Source organism: Eremothecium sinecaudum, chromosome V (genome assembly GCF_001548555.1).
Source record: "Eremothecium sinecaudum strain ATCC 58844 chromosome V, complete sequence".
NCBI classification, from domain to species: domain Eukaryota; kingdom Fungi; phylum Ascomycota; class Saccharomycetes; order Saccharomycetales; family Saccharomycetaceae; genus Eremothecium; species Eremothecium sinecaudum.
The window spans coordinates 365,152-379,269 of NC_030896.1; the positions used below are offsets into that span (position 1 = coordinate 365,152).

At 39.0% G+C, this 14,118-nt stretch overlaps 8 protein-coding genes across 8 annotated transcripts; 6 read left to right on the forward strand and 2 right to left on the reverse strand.

Moving 5' to 3' along the window:
• Positions 1-85: 85 nt before the first annotated feature.
• Positions 86-892, forward strand: CAB5 (putative dephospho-CoA kinase; the record flags this gene model as incomplete). The annotated part of the gene is made up of 1 exon (XM_018132610.1): positions 86-892. The coding sequence occupies one exon, from the start codon at positions 86-88 to the stop codon at positions 890-892; it is 807 nt and encodes a 268-aa protein (XP_017988109.1).
• Positions 893-1,047: 155 nt separating this feature from the next.
• On the reverse strand, positions 1,048-2,487 carry REF2 (RNA-processing protein REF2; the record flags this gene model as incomplete). Its single annotated transcript, XM_018132609.1, has 1 exon — positions 1,048-2,487. One exon carries the CDS (start codon positions 2,485-2,487, stop codon positions 1,048-1,050), a length of 1,440 nt encoding a protein of 479 aa, XP_017988110.1.
• A 438-nt stretch (positions 2,488-2,925) lies between these two features.
• MSS116 (ATP-dependent RNA helicase) lies at positions 2,926-4,809 on the forward strand (the record flags this gene model as incomplete). The annotated part of the gene is made up of 1 exon (XM_018132608.1): positions 2,926-4,809. The coding sequence occupies one exon, from the start codon at positions 2,926-2,928 to the stop codon at positions 4,807-4,809; it is 1,884 nt and encodes a 627-aa protein (XP_017988111.1).
• Positions 4,810-5,144: 335 nt separating this feature from the next.
• Positions 5,145-7,757, forward strand: VPS34 (phosphatidylinositol 3-kinase VPS34; the record flags this gene model as incomplete). The annotated part of the gene is made up of 1 exon (XM_018132607.1): positions 5,145-7,757. The coding sequence occupies one exon, from the start codon at positions 5,145-5,147 to the stop codon at positions 7,755-7,757; it is 2,613 nt and encodes an 870-aa protein (XP_017988112.1).
• Positions 7,758-7,989: 232 nt separating this feature from the next.
• On the forward strand, positions 7,990-10,362 carry CSC1 (Csc1p; the record flags this gene model as incomplete). The annotated part of the gene is made up of 1 exon (XM_018132606.1): positions 7,990-10,362. One exon carries the CDS (start codon positions 7,990-7,992, stop codon positions 10,360-10,362), a length of 2,373 nt encoding a protein of 790 aa, XP_017988113.1.
• Positions 10,363-10,442: 80 nt separating this feature from the next.
• ARV1 (sterol homeostasis protein ARV1) lies at positions 10,443-11,345 on the reverse strand (the record flags this gene model as incomplete). The annotated part of the gene is made up of 1 exon (XM_018132605.1): positions 10,443-11,345. One exon carries the CDS (start codon positions 11,343-11,345, stop codon positions 10,443-10,445), a length of 903 nt encoding a protein of 300 aa, XP_017988114.1.
• Positions 11,346-11,527: 182 nt separating this feature from the next.
• Positions 11,528-13,084, forward strand: NUP42 (FG-nucleoporin NUP42; the record flags this gene model as incomplete). The annotated part of the gene is made up of 1 exon (XM_018132604.1): positions 11,528-13,084. One exon carries the CDS (start codon positions 11,528-11,530, stop codon positions 13,082-13,084), a length of 1,557 nt encoding a protein of 518 aa, XP_017988115.1.
• Positions 13,085-13,265: 181 nt separating this feature from the next.
• On the forward strand, positions 13,266-14,081 carry GPN3 (putative signal sequence-binding GTPase GPN3; the record flags this gene model as incomplete). The annotated part of the gene is made up of 1 exon (XM_018132603.1): positions 13,266-14,081. The coding sequence occupies one exon, from the start codon at positions 13,266-13,268 to the stop codon at positions 14,079-14,081; it is 816 nt and encodes a 271-aa protein (XP_017988116.1).
• Positions 14,082-14,118: the final 37 nt, after the last annotated feature.

Consider the following 14,118-nt stretch of genomic DNA (forward strand, 5'->3'; position numbering starts at 1 on the left):
ATATACCATTCATAGCATTAATTAGAAGGTACTTTGGTTGGTTTAGTGGTTATATTATCAGCAGAAAGCATTCTTATAGTTCAGGATGCTAGTTATAGGCTTAACTGGTGGCATAGCATGCGGTAAGTCAACTGTATCGAAGAGATTTAGGGAAAAACACAAGATCCCAGTAATAGATGCAGACCTTATTGCTAGAGAGATTATGGCTCCTGGTGAGTCAGCTTATTATAAGGTTGTAGAAGAATTCAGTTCTAAAGTTCCCAATTTACTATTACCAAACGGTGAATTAAACAGGCCAGTGTTGGGCGATTGGATATTTGCAAACCCTAAGGAACGCAAAACATTAAATGCGATAGCTCATCCTGAAGTCAGGCGAAAAATATTATTTCAGATAGTGGGCTATTACCTTAGGATGTATCCAATGTGTGTACTAGACGTACCGTTACTATTCGAATCTGGCATGGATGTCTTCTGTGGTATCACAATTAGTGTGATTTGTAATAAAGAAGTACAAATAGAAAGGCTTATGCTAAGGAACCCAGACTTAACTAAGGAGCAAGCGCTGGATCGTATTAACTCTCAGATTTCTATGCAAGAAAGAATTGAGAAATCTAACTTTATCATTGAAAACAACGATAATTTGGAGACACTGTATTTAAAGATAGACAACGTGGTGTCGTACATGAAACCGTTTATACTCACAGTTATTCTTCATTATTTCATTCCTTTTGGAATCATTTCAGCACTATCGTTGATTTTATCGAAGTGGTATACACGTTACTGTGCCAAGAAGATCAGGCAGCGAAAGCAGGTGAGGAAAGTTGTCTATCCGAAGAAGTTCAGACCAGCTAACATAAAGGTGAAACACAAGAAGGGAACTTCCAGGCGCTAGGTATTATCTGAAAGGGATGAAATCACTAATCATATATATATAGATGTGTCAAATGCAGTTTTTTAGTATGCTTGTGTACTTGATACATTGATTCTATTCACTATTAACTCCTATTTAATTCTAACAGCAAAAGTCAAATGCTAGGAAACGAGCATTTAGGTATAATCGTCATCGGGTCTTGTAGGATACAGGTTTTTACGGACCTCTGGCACCTTTTTATATGGAAGTCCTCCTCTATCCTTTTTTAATAATAATGCATTTCTACCGAATGCTCTGACAATTATAGGACCTTTACCGCCCCTTTGCTTTCCTTTGTGATTTTTTAAATCATGCTCGTCTTCCTCAACCTCAGCTGGGGACCTGTGGGATTTCGCCAGCTCATCACTGAATTTGGTAAAGTTCAGCCTGTAACTGGGCGGAACTTTAGATGTTATTGCCACAGGTCCATTTCTAGATTCGGCAATATCTGAATCATCAATAATCCCCACATCGATGATCAACTTACGGGCCTTCTGGTTTTTCCATGATTCCAATATAAACTCCCTTGGTTCACCTTCAACATAAGGATTGAGAATTTTCTTTAATCTATCGGGTGATGTTATGACGCCGGTGTCAGGAAGATCGTCCCCAAAAACAGTAACAAGCTTGGAATCATCAACAAACCGAATAATCGACCGCTGCTTCTTTACCTTCTTGTCATCCTTGATTATTGACACCGGCCAGTCGAATTTCTGCCTCTTCACTATAGGCTGTGCAAGGTCATCAGGCGACATCGCTCTTTTTACTGGTTCTGAAGCGTCTTTCTTTAGGTATTTGGAGAAAGAAATCTTCTTCTTCCTGTCTTCGTCTGGTCTCTCGTTTGACTCCGAATTAGAAGATGTGGACGTAGAGCTTATGGCAGTAGATGCAGTACTATTCGTATTGGTTGAATCATTACTTGCGTCCTGAGAGAGGGCGTCAGATGACAACGGCGTATCCGGCGTTGATTCCCTCTTTGCTGCTTCTGATGGCCTATAGTCATCGGCAAGAAAGGGAATCCTACTTAAGATTTCTTCCTGTGTAAATCCAACACTCTGTAACAAATACTTATATGTTCGTAGGTAATCTTTCACAGATCCGTCTAGTAAGCACAAGTTGGCGATGCCGTCAAATAATTTCATGTCTTTAGAAAAGGATACCTTCTCCTTGAGTAAGGTGCTAATATACCTATTACGTTCAGCAGGCTGCAAGTACGGTAACTCATCTAAAATATACTCCAGCGGCTTGTCTGCGTGGAATTCCTGGTCTTCTTCGACCTTGCGTTTCTTAATGTCACTCAATTGGTTCATATAATTCGAATACATTTTCTTTAACCCTTGGAACAGTTGTACGTCTGCATCCGTGACTCCTGCCGTTTTCTTCTCAACATGTTCGTTGTCTTTACAAAACTGCGCAAAGATAGAGTCTAAGTGGTCTATATAATGATCTACTTTATCCATCTGCTGTTGGTCCAACTCCTTAGTTTGTTGAAACTGTTTTATATCCTCCCTCATCACGTTAATCATTGATGAGGGCATCGCATGAGAAATATTGACTTTCTCCGGGATTGAATTCATATCTCTAGGCTTATTCCAGCACGATTCTCAAGTTTATTCGCTCAAGTGGTCTGCCATTTACAAGTTTGTAGTTTCATTGTTATTGAGAAGCCAAACGGCTGGCTTATAGCAGTATCTCTCAAGGCAGGGTAACCTCTACCGTGTGCGGTGACACCGCTCCGAGTACAAAACGCCGTTTTTGCGTGTTGGGAAGAGACATGCAAGAGCGCACGTTTCAGGACTGGGTGAGAGGTTTCTGGCTCTCTTGGAAGGCTGTAACTGGTGCGTTCCCCTTTTAAGATTCACCACATTTGCTGGTTTACTTTTTGTTTTTTCTTTTTCAAGGTCTGAAAATTTTTCATTTGTCAATACTATATATAAATTGTAGATCTCAAAACAATGATAGAGCAGGTCCGATGAGCATAAACTACCCAACATTTTACTCACAAAGAAGGTATAATGAGGGCATTCAGTGCTAAGTTAGTCCCAGTACTCGGGGTTTCCCGCGTTATTGGTGGAAGTTCTAATGGTATCAACACTGTTAGAGTGTTTATTCAAAGTGTGCGTTACTACAATGACCGTAGATCTGACAACCGCTACAATGACCGTAATGTAGACAATTACAATGACCGTAAACCAGATAATTACACTAATCGTCACTACACTATGAGAAACAGCAGGAGCAGATCCCGTGATAATGTGTACCTGAGGGATGCTGATTACAAGCGTCCGGAACGTCATATTGATTTAAAGACATTTGATGAAGAAGAGAACTACCAGAATGTGAGCATTAAATCTATGGTTGATGAAGGTTTGCTTGACAAGCCTATCCTGCGCGCTTTTGAGGGTTTAGGCTATAAGCAGCTTTCGCCTGTCCAGCAGCGCGCTATTAAGCCTTCTTTGAAGTCTTCAGAAGACCTGGTTGTGCGTGCCAAGACCGGTACCGGTAAGACAATGGCTTTTTTGATTCCTATTATGCAGAAGCTTCTCAATGCAGGAAGAGGTCCCAGGAAGACCCATGGTAGCGTTAAAGCTGTGATTATTGCTCCAACAAGAGATTTGGCCTTACAAATAGAGTCTGAAATACATAAGTTGCAGGATCAGAGCCGTGAGCTTTCCTACCTCTCCACCGTTTCTTGTGTCGGTGGAACCAGTATGAGAATGAATGTGACTAGATTGCAATCGATGAGGCCGGATATTGTGGTTGGAACTCCAGGTAGATTGTTAGATTTATTGCAAAACTATGAAAAGTTCTTCACAAACGTTGACATAAAGGTGTTGGATGAGGCCGACACTTTGTTAGAAATTGGGTTCAAGTCTGAGCTTGAGACGATATCAGAGAGGCTAAATGAACTGAATCAGGAGGGAAAGAAACACATAAGAACTATGCTGTACTCTGCTACTTTGTCAGAAAAAGTTGAGTCATTGGCCGGAAATATTATTAACAAGGACACATGTTATTACATTAATACTGTCAGTAAGGAAGACTCTCAATCACATGAAAAAATTAATCAGAGCTTAGTTCTTTCTGAAGACTTTGCTTCGAGTTTAGTTGCAGTAGTAAAGGAGCTCAACGACTTGGTTGCTACTGGTAAGCAAGTAAAGGCAATGTTGTTTTTGCCAACAGTTAAAATGGTCTCCCTATACAGTTCCATGCTTGAGCGTGTGCTCCCAAATTTAAGAGTTTTGGAAATGCACGGCAAGTTGTCTATGAATCGTAGAGAGAGAATTGTAAGGGACTTTAAGAGGTTATCCAACGGTGTTTTTGTTACTACTGATGTTGGAGCAAGAGGAATGGATTTCCCAAACGTTACTCATGTTTTACAACTCGGTGTTCCAACGCAAGTCGAAAACTACGTGCATAGAATTGGTAGAACTGCTAGAGCAGGTAAGGATGGTGAGGCTATTATGTTCTTGATGGAGGATGAATTGCATTTCTTGGACATTTTGAAAAGGGAATCTAAAACCGTTATTAAAAATCAGAGGAAGTTTGTGCTTGAGAATGAAATAGCTGCTAGTACTTTTGACAACCTAAAGGAAATCCGTAATGATCTGGAAGCCAGTATTTTGAGTGTCTTATCTCACTATAGAAGTCGTGCAAGCATTTATAATTTCCCTTTCGATGTTTACAAAAACATTGCATCCTCATACGGTAAGATTCTAGGTGATGAATCCAAAAAAATCATAGTTAAAGGAAGAGATATCAGTAATTTCATTTCTTCGAATGATATGAGATATGCCCATGACATATTTGAAATTGTTGGTAGTCTCAATGGTGGTTCTTACAAAAACAAAAGCAATTCAAATAGAAGACGTTCAGGTGGAAATGTTCGCCGTTGGTGAAGTATGAATATTCAAATGCCACCTTGGATCAACTAATTTGGATTATTGGAACGGATTTTACACGCTTCATCCTGCAACGAATTGAGATCAGGAGATAATCCCTTGTAAATAGTTATTGTTGTGCAGGTGATTTTTATCACTTTGCGGTTGGTGTTTATAGAACAATCTTTAATATTTTGTTAACCTTAAAGAAGAACTTTAGGCAGGTATTGTATGTTAAGTTAAAATGTCTGGGTGTGTTGATTTTGATTATCATCTATACTGAAGACTATATTAATAAAAGTGATAAATCTCTTTACTAGATCAAACTGGAGAATTGGCAGTAGTTTTATCATATGAGTAGTCAGACGGTTACCTTTGTGGTATCTCAGGAGCTCAATATACCTTTAAGAATTAAAATTGTGGCTCTAGAAGGTTGTAAACAGTTGCTTAGACCTTCACAGAAATTTACCGAGCCTCATTTAGCGAAGAAATGCTCTAACTTAAATTCTGTTAGTGATTTATTTGTTTCGGTGCAGGTCATTGATACTGAGAGGAATCGGAAGCTAACAGTACCCGTTTTTACACAGTTTGTTCCTTTCAAGACGGGTCGGTTTTGGAATCAGTGGCTTGTACTTCCTATAAACATTAATCAACTAGACCGAAACTCAGCTTTAAAAATTAAGATTTGGGAATATGACGGTGAGGATCAATGCGAGTTTGCAAGCCTAGAAACTTCAATTTTCTCCGCATTAGATTGTACGTTGAAGCGTGGAAGAGAGTCGATCCGTTTTCAATATGATAACCCAAGTTCATGTGAGGTTGAGGTTGATAGCGTCCAAAATCTACTGAATAAGTATGATCAAGGTGAAATTAAGACGGTTGACTGGCTTGATTCTCTAGCGTTCAAGAAATTGGAGACAATAGTGAAGGAAACGGTGCTACCAAAGAACTTCTTCGTTTTAAAAATAGAGTTTCCGTTCTTCGAACTGCCAGTTGTCTACACTGAAGCAGTAAATCCTGATGTTCAGAAAAATATACCCAACCTGCATAACTTTGAAAACCAAAGTGAGGCGATAGAAAACAAACAAGGTACTCAAGCCAAGATTTCTGTTGGGAAGGCCCAGGAATCTACGCGCAAGTTTTACGATCCTGATCAATACAACACAGATGTGGTAGAGGAAAAATTCCGCAGGCTGGAGAGAGCTTCAAAGAGCTCCACTTTGGATCGTGAATTAAAGCCAGACGCAAAGAAACGTGATATGCTAAACCAAATTATAGCATATCCTCCATGCACCAAGCTCACGGCGCATGAGAAAGGGTTAGTGTGGAAATATCGATATTACTTAGTTAATAACAAAACTGCTCTCACAAAGCTGTTACAGAGTACAAATTTGGCTGAAGAAAGTGAACGGAAAGAAGTTTTGGACTTGATAGATGTATGGTCAGAAATAGATATCGATGACGCTATTGAACTTTTAGGGCCTGTTTACAAAAATCTTTCTGTGAGGTCATACGCAGTAAATAGGTTAAAAAAAGCTTCAGATGAGGAGCTGGAGCTTTATCTGCTTCAATTGGTGCAGGCAGTTTGTTTTGAAAGTTCCTCTACGTGGTCAGATAAATCTAATAGTACTTTTACTATTGTTACAATGGATCAAAGTAAAAATGGTACCAATGCATCTAAATCGGTCACACCTCATATGATGGCATCTTGGGAAAGTATAGATAGGTCAGATACAGCATCCAATGGTGAAGACAGTACGGTGGTGATATCACCATTGGCAGAATTTTTAATTAGAAGAGTTATGAACAATAATAGGTTGACTAATTTTTTCTATTGGTATCTAAAGTCAGAACTAAGCGGCAATCAACATCTGGTACATATATTGGATAGCTTTCTATCACGGCTATCAGATGATAAGCGTCAACAAATTCAAGATCAAACGAAGCTCGTCGATATCATGAAAGAATGCTGTTACGAAATAAGGCAACTGAAGGACACAACACCAAGGAAGCAGGAACTTCTCCACTATCTGATGGTTTCTAAACTGAGACCATTTTTAAAGGGTAATAATGTATCACTGCCTATCGCGCCAGAAATAATTGTGGTTGATGTAGTTCCTGAAGACTGCAAAGTATTTAAAAGTTCACTATCTCCACTTAAGATTACATTCAAAACAAAGGATAGGCATAACTATTCCATAATGTTCAAAGTTGGTGACGACCTTAGACAAGATCAGTTTATTGTTCAAATTATAACGCTAATGAACGCGTTGCTCAAAAACGAAAATGTAGATTTAAAACTCACTCCCTATAAGATTCTTGCCACTGGTAAAAATGAAGGTGGTATTGAATTCATACCTAATGATACTCTAGCAAACATATTGAGTAAGTATCATGGTATACTTCCATTTCTACGCAGCAACTTCCCCGATGATAATGAACAATTAGGAGTCCAGGACTGGGTCATGGATAATTTTGTGAAATCATGCGCTGGTTACTGTGTGATTACATATATTCTTGGTGTGGGTGATAGGCATCTAGACAATCTTCTAATAACTCCTGACGGCAAGTTTTTCCATGCTGACTTTGGATATATCTTAGGACGTGATCCGAAACCTTTCCCTCCTTTAATGAAACTTCCTCCCCAAATAATCGAAGCTTTTGGAGGTGCAGAGTCAGATAATTACAATAAGTTCAGGAGCTATTGCTTCGTTGCTTACTCTATTTTAAGACGAAATGCAAGTTTAATTTTAAATTTATTTGAATTGATGAAGACATCCGATCTCCCAGATATCAAAATAGACCCCGACGGTGCGATGCTAAAGACTAAAGAAAAATTATGTTTAAATATGTCCGAGGAACAAGCTACTCTCCACTTCCAAAACCTAATCAATGCGAGCGTGAATGCCCTATTGCCGTTAGTAATAGACCACTTACACAATTTGGCCCAATATTGGCGTTCATGATATTTGTTTTTGTTACCCGGTCAACTATCACGTGCTGTTGTTGATGTGTTTTTGCTTTCATGTATTTGAAATGCGAGTGCTGTGATTCAGTTATAAACACCTAAAATAATTCATTACGTGTTCCATACTTTGATTTAGACGTTTACACCTACACCTTGATCCATTTGTGATTTTTATTTTCTTTATACCATATTATTGGTGAAGAATAAACAAAAAGCTATAGCAATAACGAATGCTAAGTGAGCTTTGGGAAGTCAGCAGTACGCTGATATTTACTGGTGATAATTCACTAGTTAAATATCAGTATAGAAATGATACAGATGATTTCAGAAAACCGACCGCTAGAGTTGTCACTACGCAGTTAATGATTGCTTCGGCGTTAGGTTTGTTTGCGTTTATTTCATTTTCTGTAATGTTAAGAAAATTTCCCAGGTTATACGCTAGTAGGAAATATAAAGCGCCGAACCTCCCAAGTTGGAATGAGAAGTCTTTATTTGGCTGGCTCCCTGTACTTTACAATATTACGGATGATCAAGTGCTTGAATTTGCTGGATTGGACGCCTTTGTGTTACTAGGTTTTTTCAAGATGAGCATTAAGCTACTAAGCATATATTGTTTTATTTCAATGACTATTATATCTCCTATAAGGTATAAGTTTACTGGAAGATATGATGATGGGAATGACGATGATAACAAACAAACATCTATATTAAATCGTGTTTCCGTAACAACCCCAGGGTTTGATGATCATATTGCTGGTCCGGAGCGAGCGGAAATATACTTGTGGATGTACGTTATCTTTACGTTCTTCTTCACATTTATAGCTTTGCATATGCTATTGAACCAGACAAAGCTTGTGGTTAGTTCCAGACAGAAGTACCTTGGGAGACAAAATACCGTCACGGACCGGACTATTAGACTATCGGGTATACCAATGCAGTTTAGAAATGAGGAAGAATTAAAGAAAAGAATTGAGGCTTTAGGAATTGGTAAAGTAGCCTCGATCACCATATGTCGAGAATGGGGATCTTTGAACCGTTTGTTTCAGTATAGACAGAACGTTTTGAATGAACTTGAACATAAAATAAGTGAGTGTCCGGAAGAATTAAGGATTCTTGAAACCAATAATAGAGAAGAATATTCTTTGAGGGCTAGAGACCAGGCAGGGGTAGCTGCTACGCATTCTGAAGTTAACGGCCAAGTTGGCTCCGAAGATGCACAAGTAGATGAAAATGCACCCCTTAATGAAATTCAACGCTCTAAACGTCCAAGAATGAGAATTGGTTTATTTAACTTGTTTGGAGAAGAAGTTGATGCTATAGACTACCTATATGGACAATTGAAGTTCATAGATGAACTAATCGTGCAAGCTCGGAAAAAGCACTACTCGCCGACTCCTACGGCCTTTGTAACAATGGACTCAGTCGCCAATGCACAAATGGCTGCACAAGCTGTGCTAGATCCAAGAGTGCATTACTTCATAGCTAGACTTGCGCCTGCTCCTCATGACATAAAGTGGGAAAACGTATGTTTGTCTAGGAAAGAGAGATTGATAAAGAACTATTCAATCACGATTTTTATTGGAATTTTTAGCATATTCTGGATTATCCCAGTATCTACATTGGCAACCTTGTTGAATGTTAAAACTATTACCAAGTTTTGGAAAGGTTTAGGAGAGTTTCTAAAGGACAATAAGTGGGCTGAGAATATTGTTACCGCATTATTGCCAACCTATATTTTCACGTTATTCAATTTTGGTATCCCATATCTGTATTCCTCCTTAACAGAACGCCAAGGTTTGGTTTCATACAGCGAAGAAGAGATATCATTAGTGTCAAAGAACTTCTTCTATATCTTTGTTAATCTATTCTTAGTCTTCACTTTAGCGGGAACCGCTTCAAATTATTGGGGTTATTTGAGCGATACTACTAAGATAGCTTATCAATTAGCAACTACTGTTAAAGAATTCTCTTTATTCTATGTGGACTTAATAATTTTGCAAGGTATTGGCATGTTTCCATTCAAGTTGTTATTAGTAGGCTCCCTGATTGGTTTTCCTTATGTGAAGATTTCCAGTAAGACTCCGAGAGAGAGACGGGAGTTGTATAATCCACCGATATTCAATTTCGGATTACAACTTCCTCAATCCATCCTTGTGCTACTAATTACACTTATTTATAGTGTCATGAGCACAAAAATTCTAGCTTCGGGTTTAGCTTATTTTATTATCGGATACTATGTCTACAAGTACCAATTAATTTATGCTACGGACCATTTGCCGCATTCTACAGGGAAAGTTTGGCCTTTAGTTTACAGAAGGGTGATAATGGGTTTATTGCTATTCCAATTAACAATGGCTGGTACATTGGCAGGTTTCGAGGGTGGTTGGGTATTGTCTTCATGCTTGGCTCCGCTACCTTTCGTCACCATAGCATTCCTGTGGGATTTTGAGAAAAACTATATTCCGCTATCGCAGTTCATTGCACTAAGCTCTATCAGAGAGAATGAGCGCATAAACGCTAATAGCTGCGTAACTGTTGATTCCTCAGAGAATTTTGAATACCCTTACCTTGTAGCCCCATTAGAGGGTCCTTTGATGGAGTAATCGTTACCTAGGTACACTAATGAAGAGCGTTTCGTATGCATTATATTTCTATACATTCCTAATCAATTCGAGATCGCTGATTATAGAAAGATATCTCTTTTTGTAAGAAACCTGTACTTGAATAACCCGAGTTCGCCTTGCAAGTAACTTAGGAAGACCGTTATATTTCCCTTAGAGATTAAGAAGGCCATAATTGGTTTAACTGTCACACACCGAATTAAGGATACAAAACACACCAATGTGACAATCTCGAGGTATGGCTTATTGGTCACAATTTTCAACGACTCGATTATATAGATATTCGCGATCCACTTAATAATACTCGTCGAAACCAATCCATCATACGGCCATATCAACATTAATATTGGAAATATTTTCGCTCCATAAGATAACAACATCGTATAAGAGATGATATCCTTGGCATATTTGTACTGGGATCCCCATTTAGACCATCTCAACAAGTAATAATGAACTATTTTATGCAGGCATGTAAGATCTCCTAAAACATAAAATGCAAAAAACGTATATTGGTATAACGGGCTCCTCATGCTGAGCGCTTCATACGTTATAAGCTTAGCATTATAAGTCTCCACGTAATTTTGATAATAACCACACTTCTTTTCGGCAGTAGCCCACGTTAAATATACTTCAAACGTAATTAATAATAGCCAAATTCGATTTAGACGGTCAAACTTTTTAAGCCAAATAATCCAATTGTATGCATAAATAAGCCAAGTACGGCCTTTAGAATAGTCAAAATAGTCTGGGTAGTCCCGTAGACCCATTTCTAACGAATTGAAAACTAAATGTCTATAAGCGTCCGGCTTTAATAGAAGCAAATTAATAAATAGTAGTACATTATCGAATTCAACGTATTGATCAACAACCATATGACAATTCGAACAATCAGTCAATCTGATGTGATTACCTGAATACATCACATATAATGTATCAACATGATTCCCGCAGTTGATACATATCATTTCAATTAGCCACTTTGTTTGTGTCTTCTTCTCACCTTAAACTCATAGAATCTAAAATTCGTCGACATGACTTTTATTAAATATGAACGCTTTCAATGTTAAATTAAAGAACAGCAAAGGCCAGTCAAATACTAAGTTAAAAGCAGCTATTATTTCGAAGATCTCAAATAATTGATAATATTATGAGCTATTATAAGAATAAGCAGCCTTGTAAATACTTTCAGCAGGGGCGCTGTAACAAGGGCAATGCATGCAATTTTGCTCATGTATACACGAATAATTCAAATAATCAAAATCAAATGGGAAGTTCAAAGACGGATGTTGAAAAGTATAATGATTTCATTAGTGATGCATCTCTGAATAAATGGACTGCTGCTATTTCGGAAAATATGGACGAAGTAGCTTCATTTCAAATCAACCCACTAATGTCAAGTTATAGCGTAGCTAGTATTGCTGCAGTGAATCTAATTCCTGATAGGGATTATTCCCCAGAAGAAAGTAGATTTCAGCATTGGTTATCGACGAAGCAGATGAAGTTACCTGAGTACGAGGCAGAAATGGCTGCGAGGAAGCAAGATATGGATAAATGTGTGCAATTTGTTAAGCAAAACAGTAAGAAGGCAGCTCGCTACCTGCAATTGGCAACTAAGAGTGTAAAAGAAACTGGTGTATTTCCTAAGAAGTCATTTATTGAGCATCCCCTTGATCTTACTGGAAAATCTTACAACGCATTTCAGAGTTCGAACAACTTTGGTTCGTCCTCCTTTATGAATAACTCCGGAACAGGAGCTTTCAATCAGTCATCGCTGGGTGCGTTTCCCAGTATGAATCCTACAGCAAGTGCTGGTATGGGAGCTTTTGGGCAGCCGAAATTTAACAATAATGCATTAGCGGGTACAGGCGGTGCGTTTGGTCAACCTGCGTTCGGTACTGCTAATACGTCCATTACAACATCCACTCCAGGCATGAACGCTGCGACCCCAAGTGCATTTGGAAAACCAGCTTTTGGTGTCTCCCAAGCTTCCAATATGAGCCCGCCTAACGCTAGCACTACTGGAGCGTTTGGGAAGCCAGTATTTGGATCTAGTGGTTTTGGGCTTGGTGGAAACAATACTTTTGGGGGAGCCCCAACAGGGGCTCCGGCTTTTGGATCAGCTTTTAATTCATCTCCTTTTGGTCAATTAGGTACTAGCAGCACCAATACACAAAGTACTTTTGGTCAGTCAAATCCTGTTGCTGCGAAGAGCCCCTTTGGCGGTGCACCTGCTACAACAGCGGGAACAAGCGCTTCGCCATTTGGACCGATGAATACTAATCAATCTCCATTTGCAACTATCAGCAGTACCACTGTTACTCCATTTGGTACCACTAAGCCAAATGCTTTCAATAGCCAAGCTCCAACAACTACTGGATCTCCATTCACGTCTATCCGGACTAACAATACAGTTTTTGGCCAGAGCGCCCCGAGTACACAATCTCCATTTGGTCAGCAGCCATCTAGCATGTTTCAGCCACAATTTAATACTACAAGCACAACGACAAATGCCTTTAACGCTGCTGCAGCCCCTGCTAACGCAACATTTTCTAATCCTGCTCAGTTCGTTCTAGGATTGCCTACAGAGGAAGAAAACGTACCCATAGAGGAATTGCCAGTTGATGTTGTCAATCTATTCAAAGCTCAGTCATTTACACTAGGAAACGTCCCCGATAGACCTCCTCCAAGAGCACTAATTAGCTAGCTAATATATGTGAGTGTTGGGAAGGTATGTAAAGTCACATGACTTCACGTGATCATATTACTGTTTAGAATTTTCCATGCATAGAAGCTATATTACAAAGTAAGGCATCGCAATTACAAAGCTCATCGAAAAGATAAACCTAACCTCTTCACTGTAAAACCGCAGATTGGCCTCTACATAAATGTCCCGAGTTGGAGTACTAGTTTTGGGACCAGCTGGAGCTGGTAAAAGCAGTTTTTGCAATGGTATTATTTCTCATATGCAAGCTATTGGTCGAAGAGCACATATCGTTAATTTGGACCCAGCAGCTGATCCACAAGAGTATGAGTTCACCATAGATATACGGGACTTGATTTCCTTGGAAGAAGTTATGGAGGAGCTAAGCTTAGGTCCAAACGGGTCGCTTGTATACTGTTTCGAATACTTGTTGAACAATTTAGATTGGTTGGAAGAAGAAATTGGTGACTATAATGATGAATATCTGATATTTGATTGTCCGGGACAGATCGAATTGTATACGCATATTCCGGTGCTTCCCAAGATTGTGCATTTCTTACAAAATCAGATGAACTTCAGTTTGTGTGCTACTTATCTATTAGAAGCCCCATTTGTAGTAGATACCTCCAAATTCTTCAGTGGAGCTCTAAGTGCTATGGCTGCAATGATTCTACTAGAATTGCCTCATATTAATATACTAAGCAAAGTTGACTTGGTTAAGGACGATTATAGTAAGAAAAAGCTGAAACGATTTTTAAATCCCGATCCGATGTTACTGGCTGAGGAATCCAATGCGGAAACTAATCCGAAATACCATCGCCTGAATAAAGCAATTGCGAACATGGTTGATGATTTTGGTATGGTCCAGTTTTTGCCCCTTCAGGCTAAAGATCCTGAAAATATCGCCACCATCTTGAGTTACATCGACGACGTTACTCAGTGGGCTGAAAGCCAGGAACCTAAAGAGCCAAAGAATGTTATAGATGTAGATGATGAATAGGATACTCTAAACTGTAAATCTAATGCATTTATCTCGC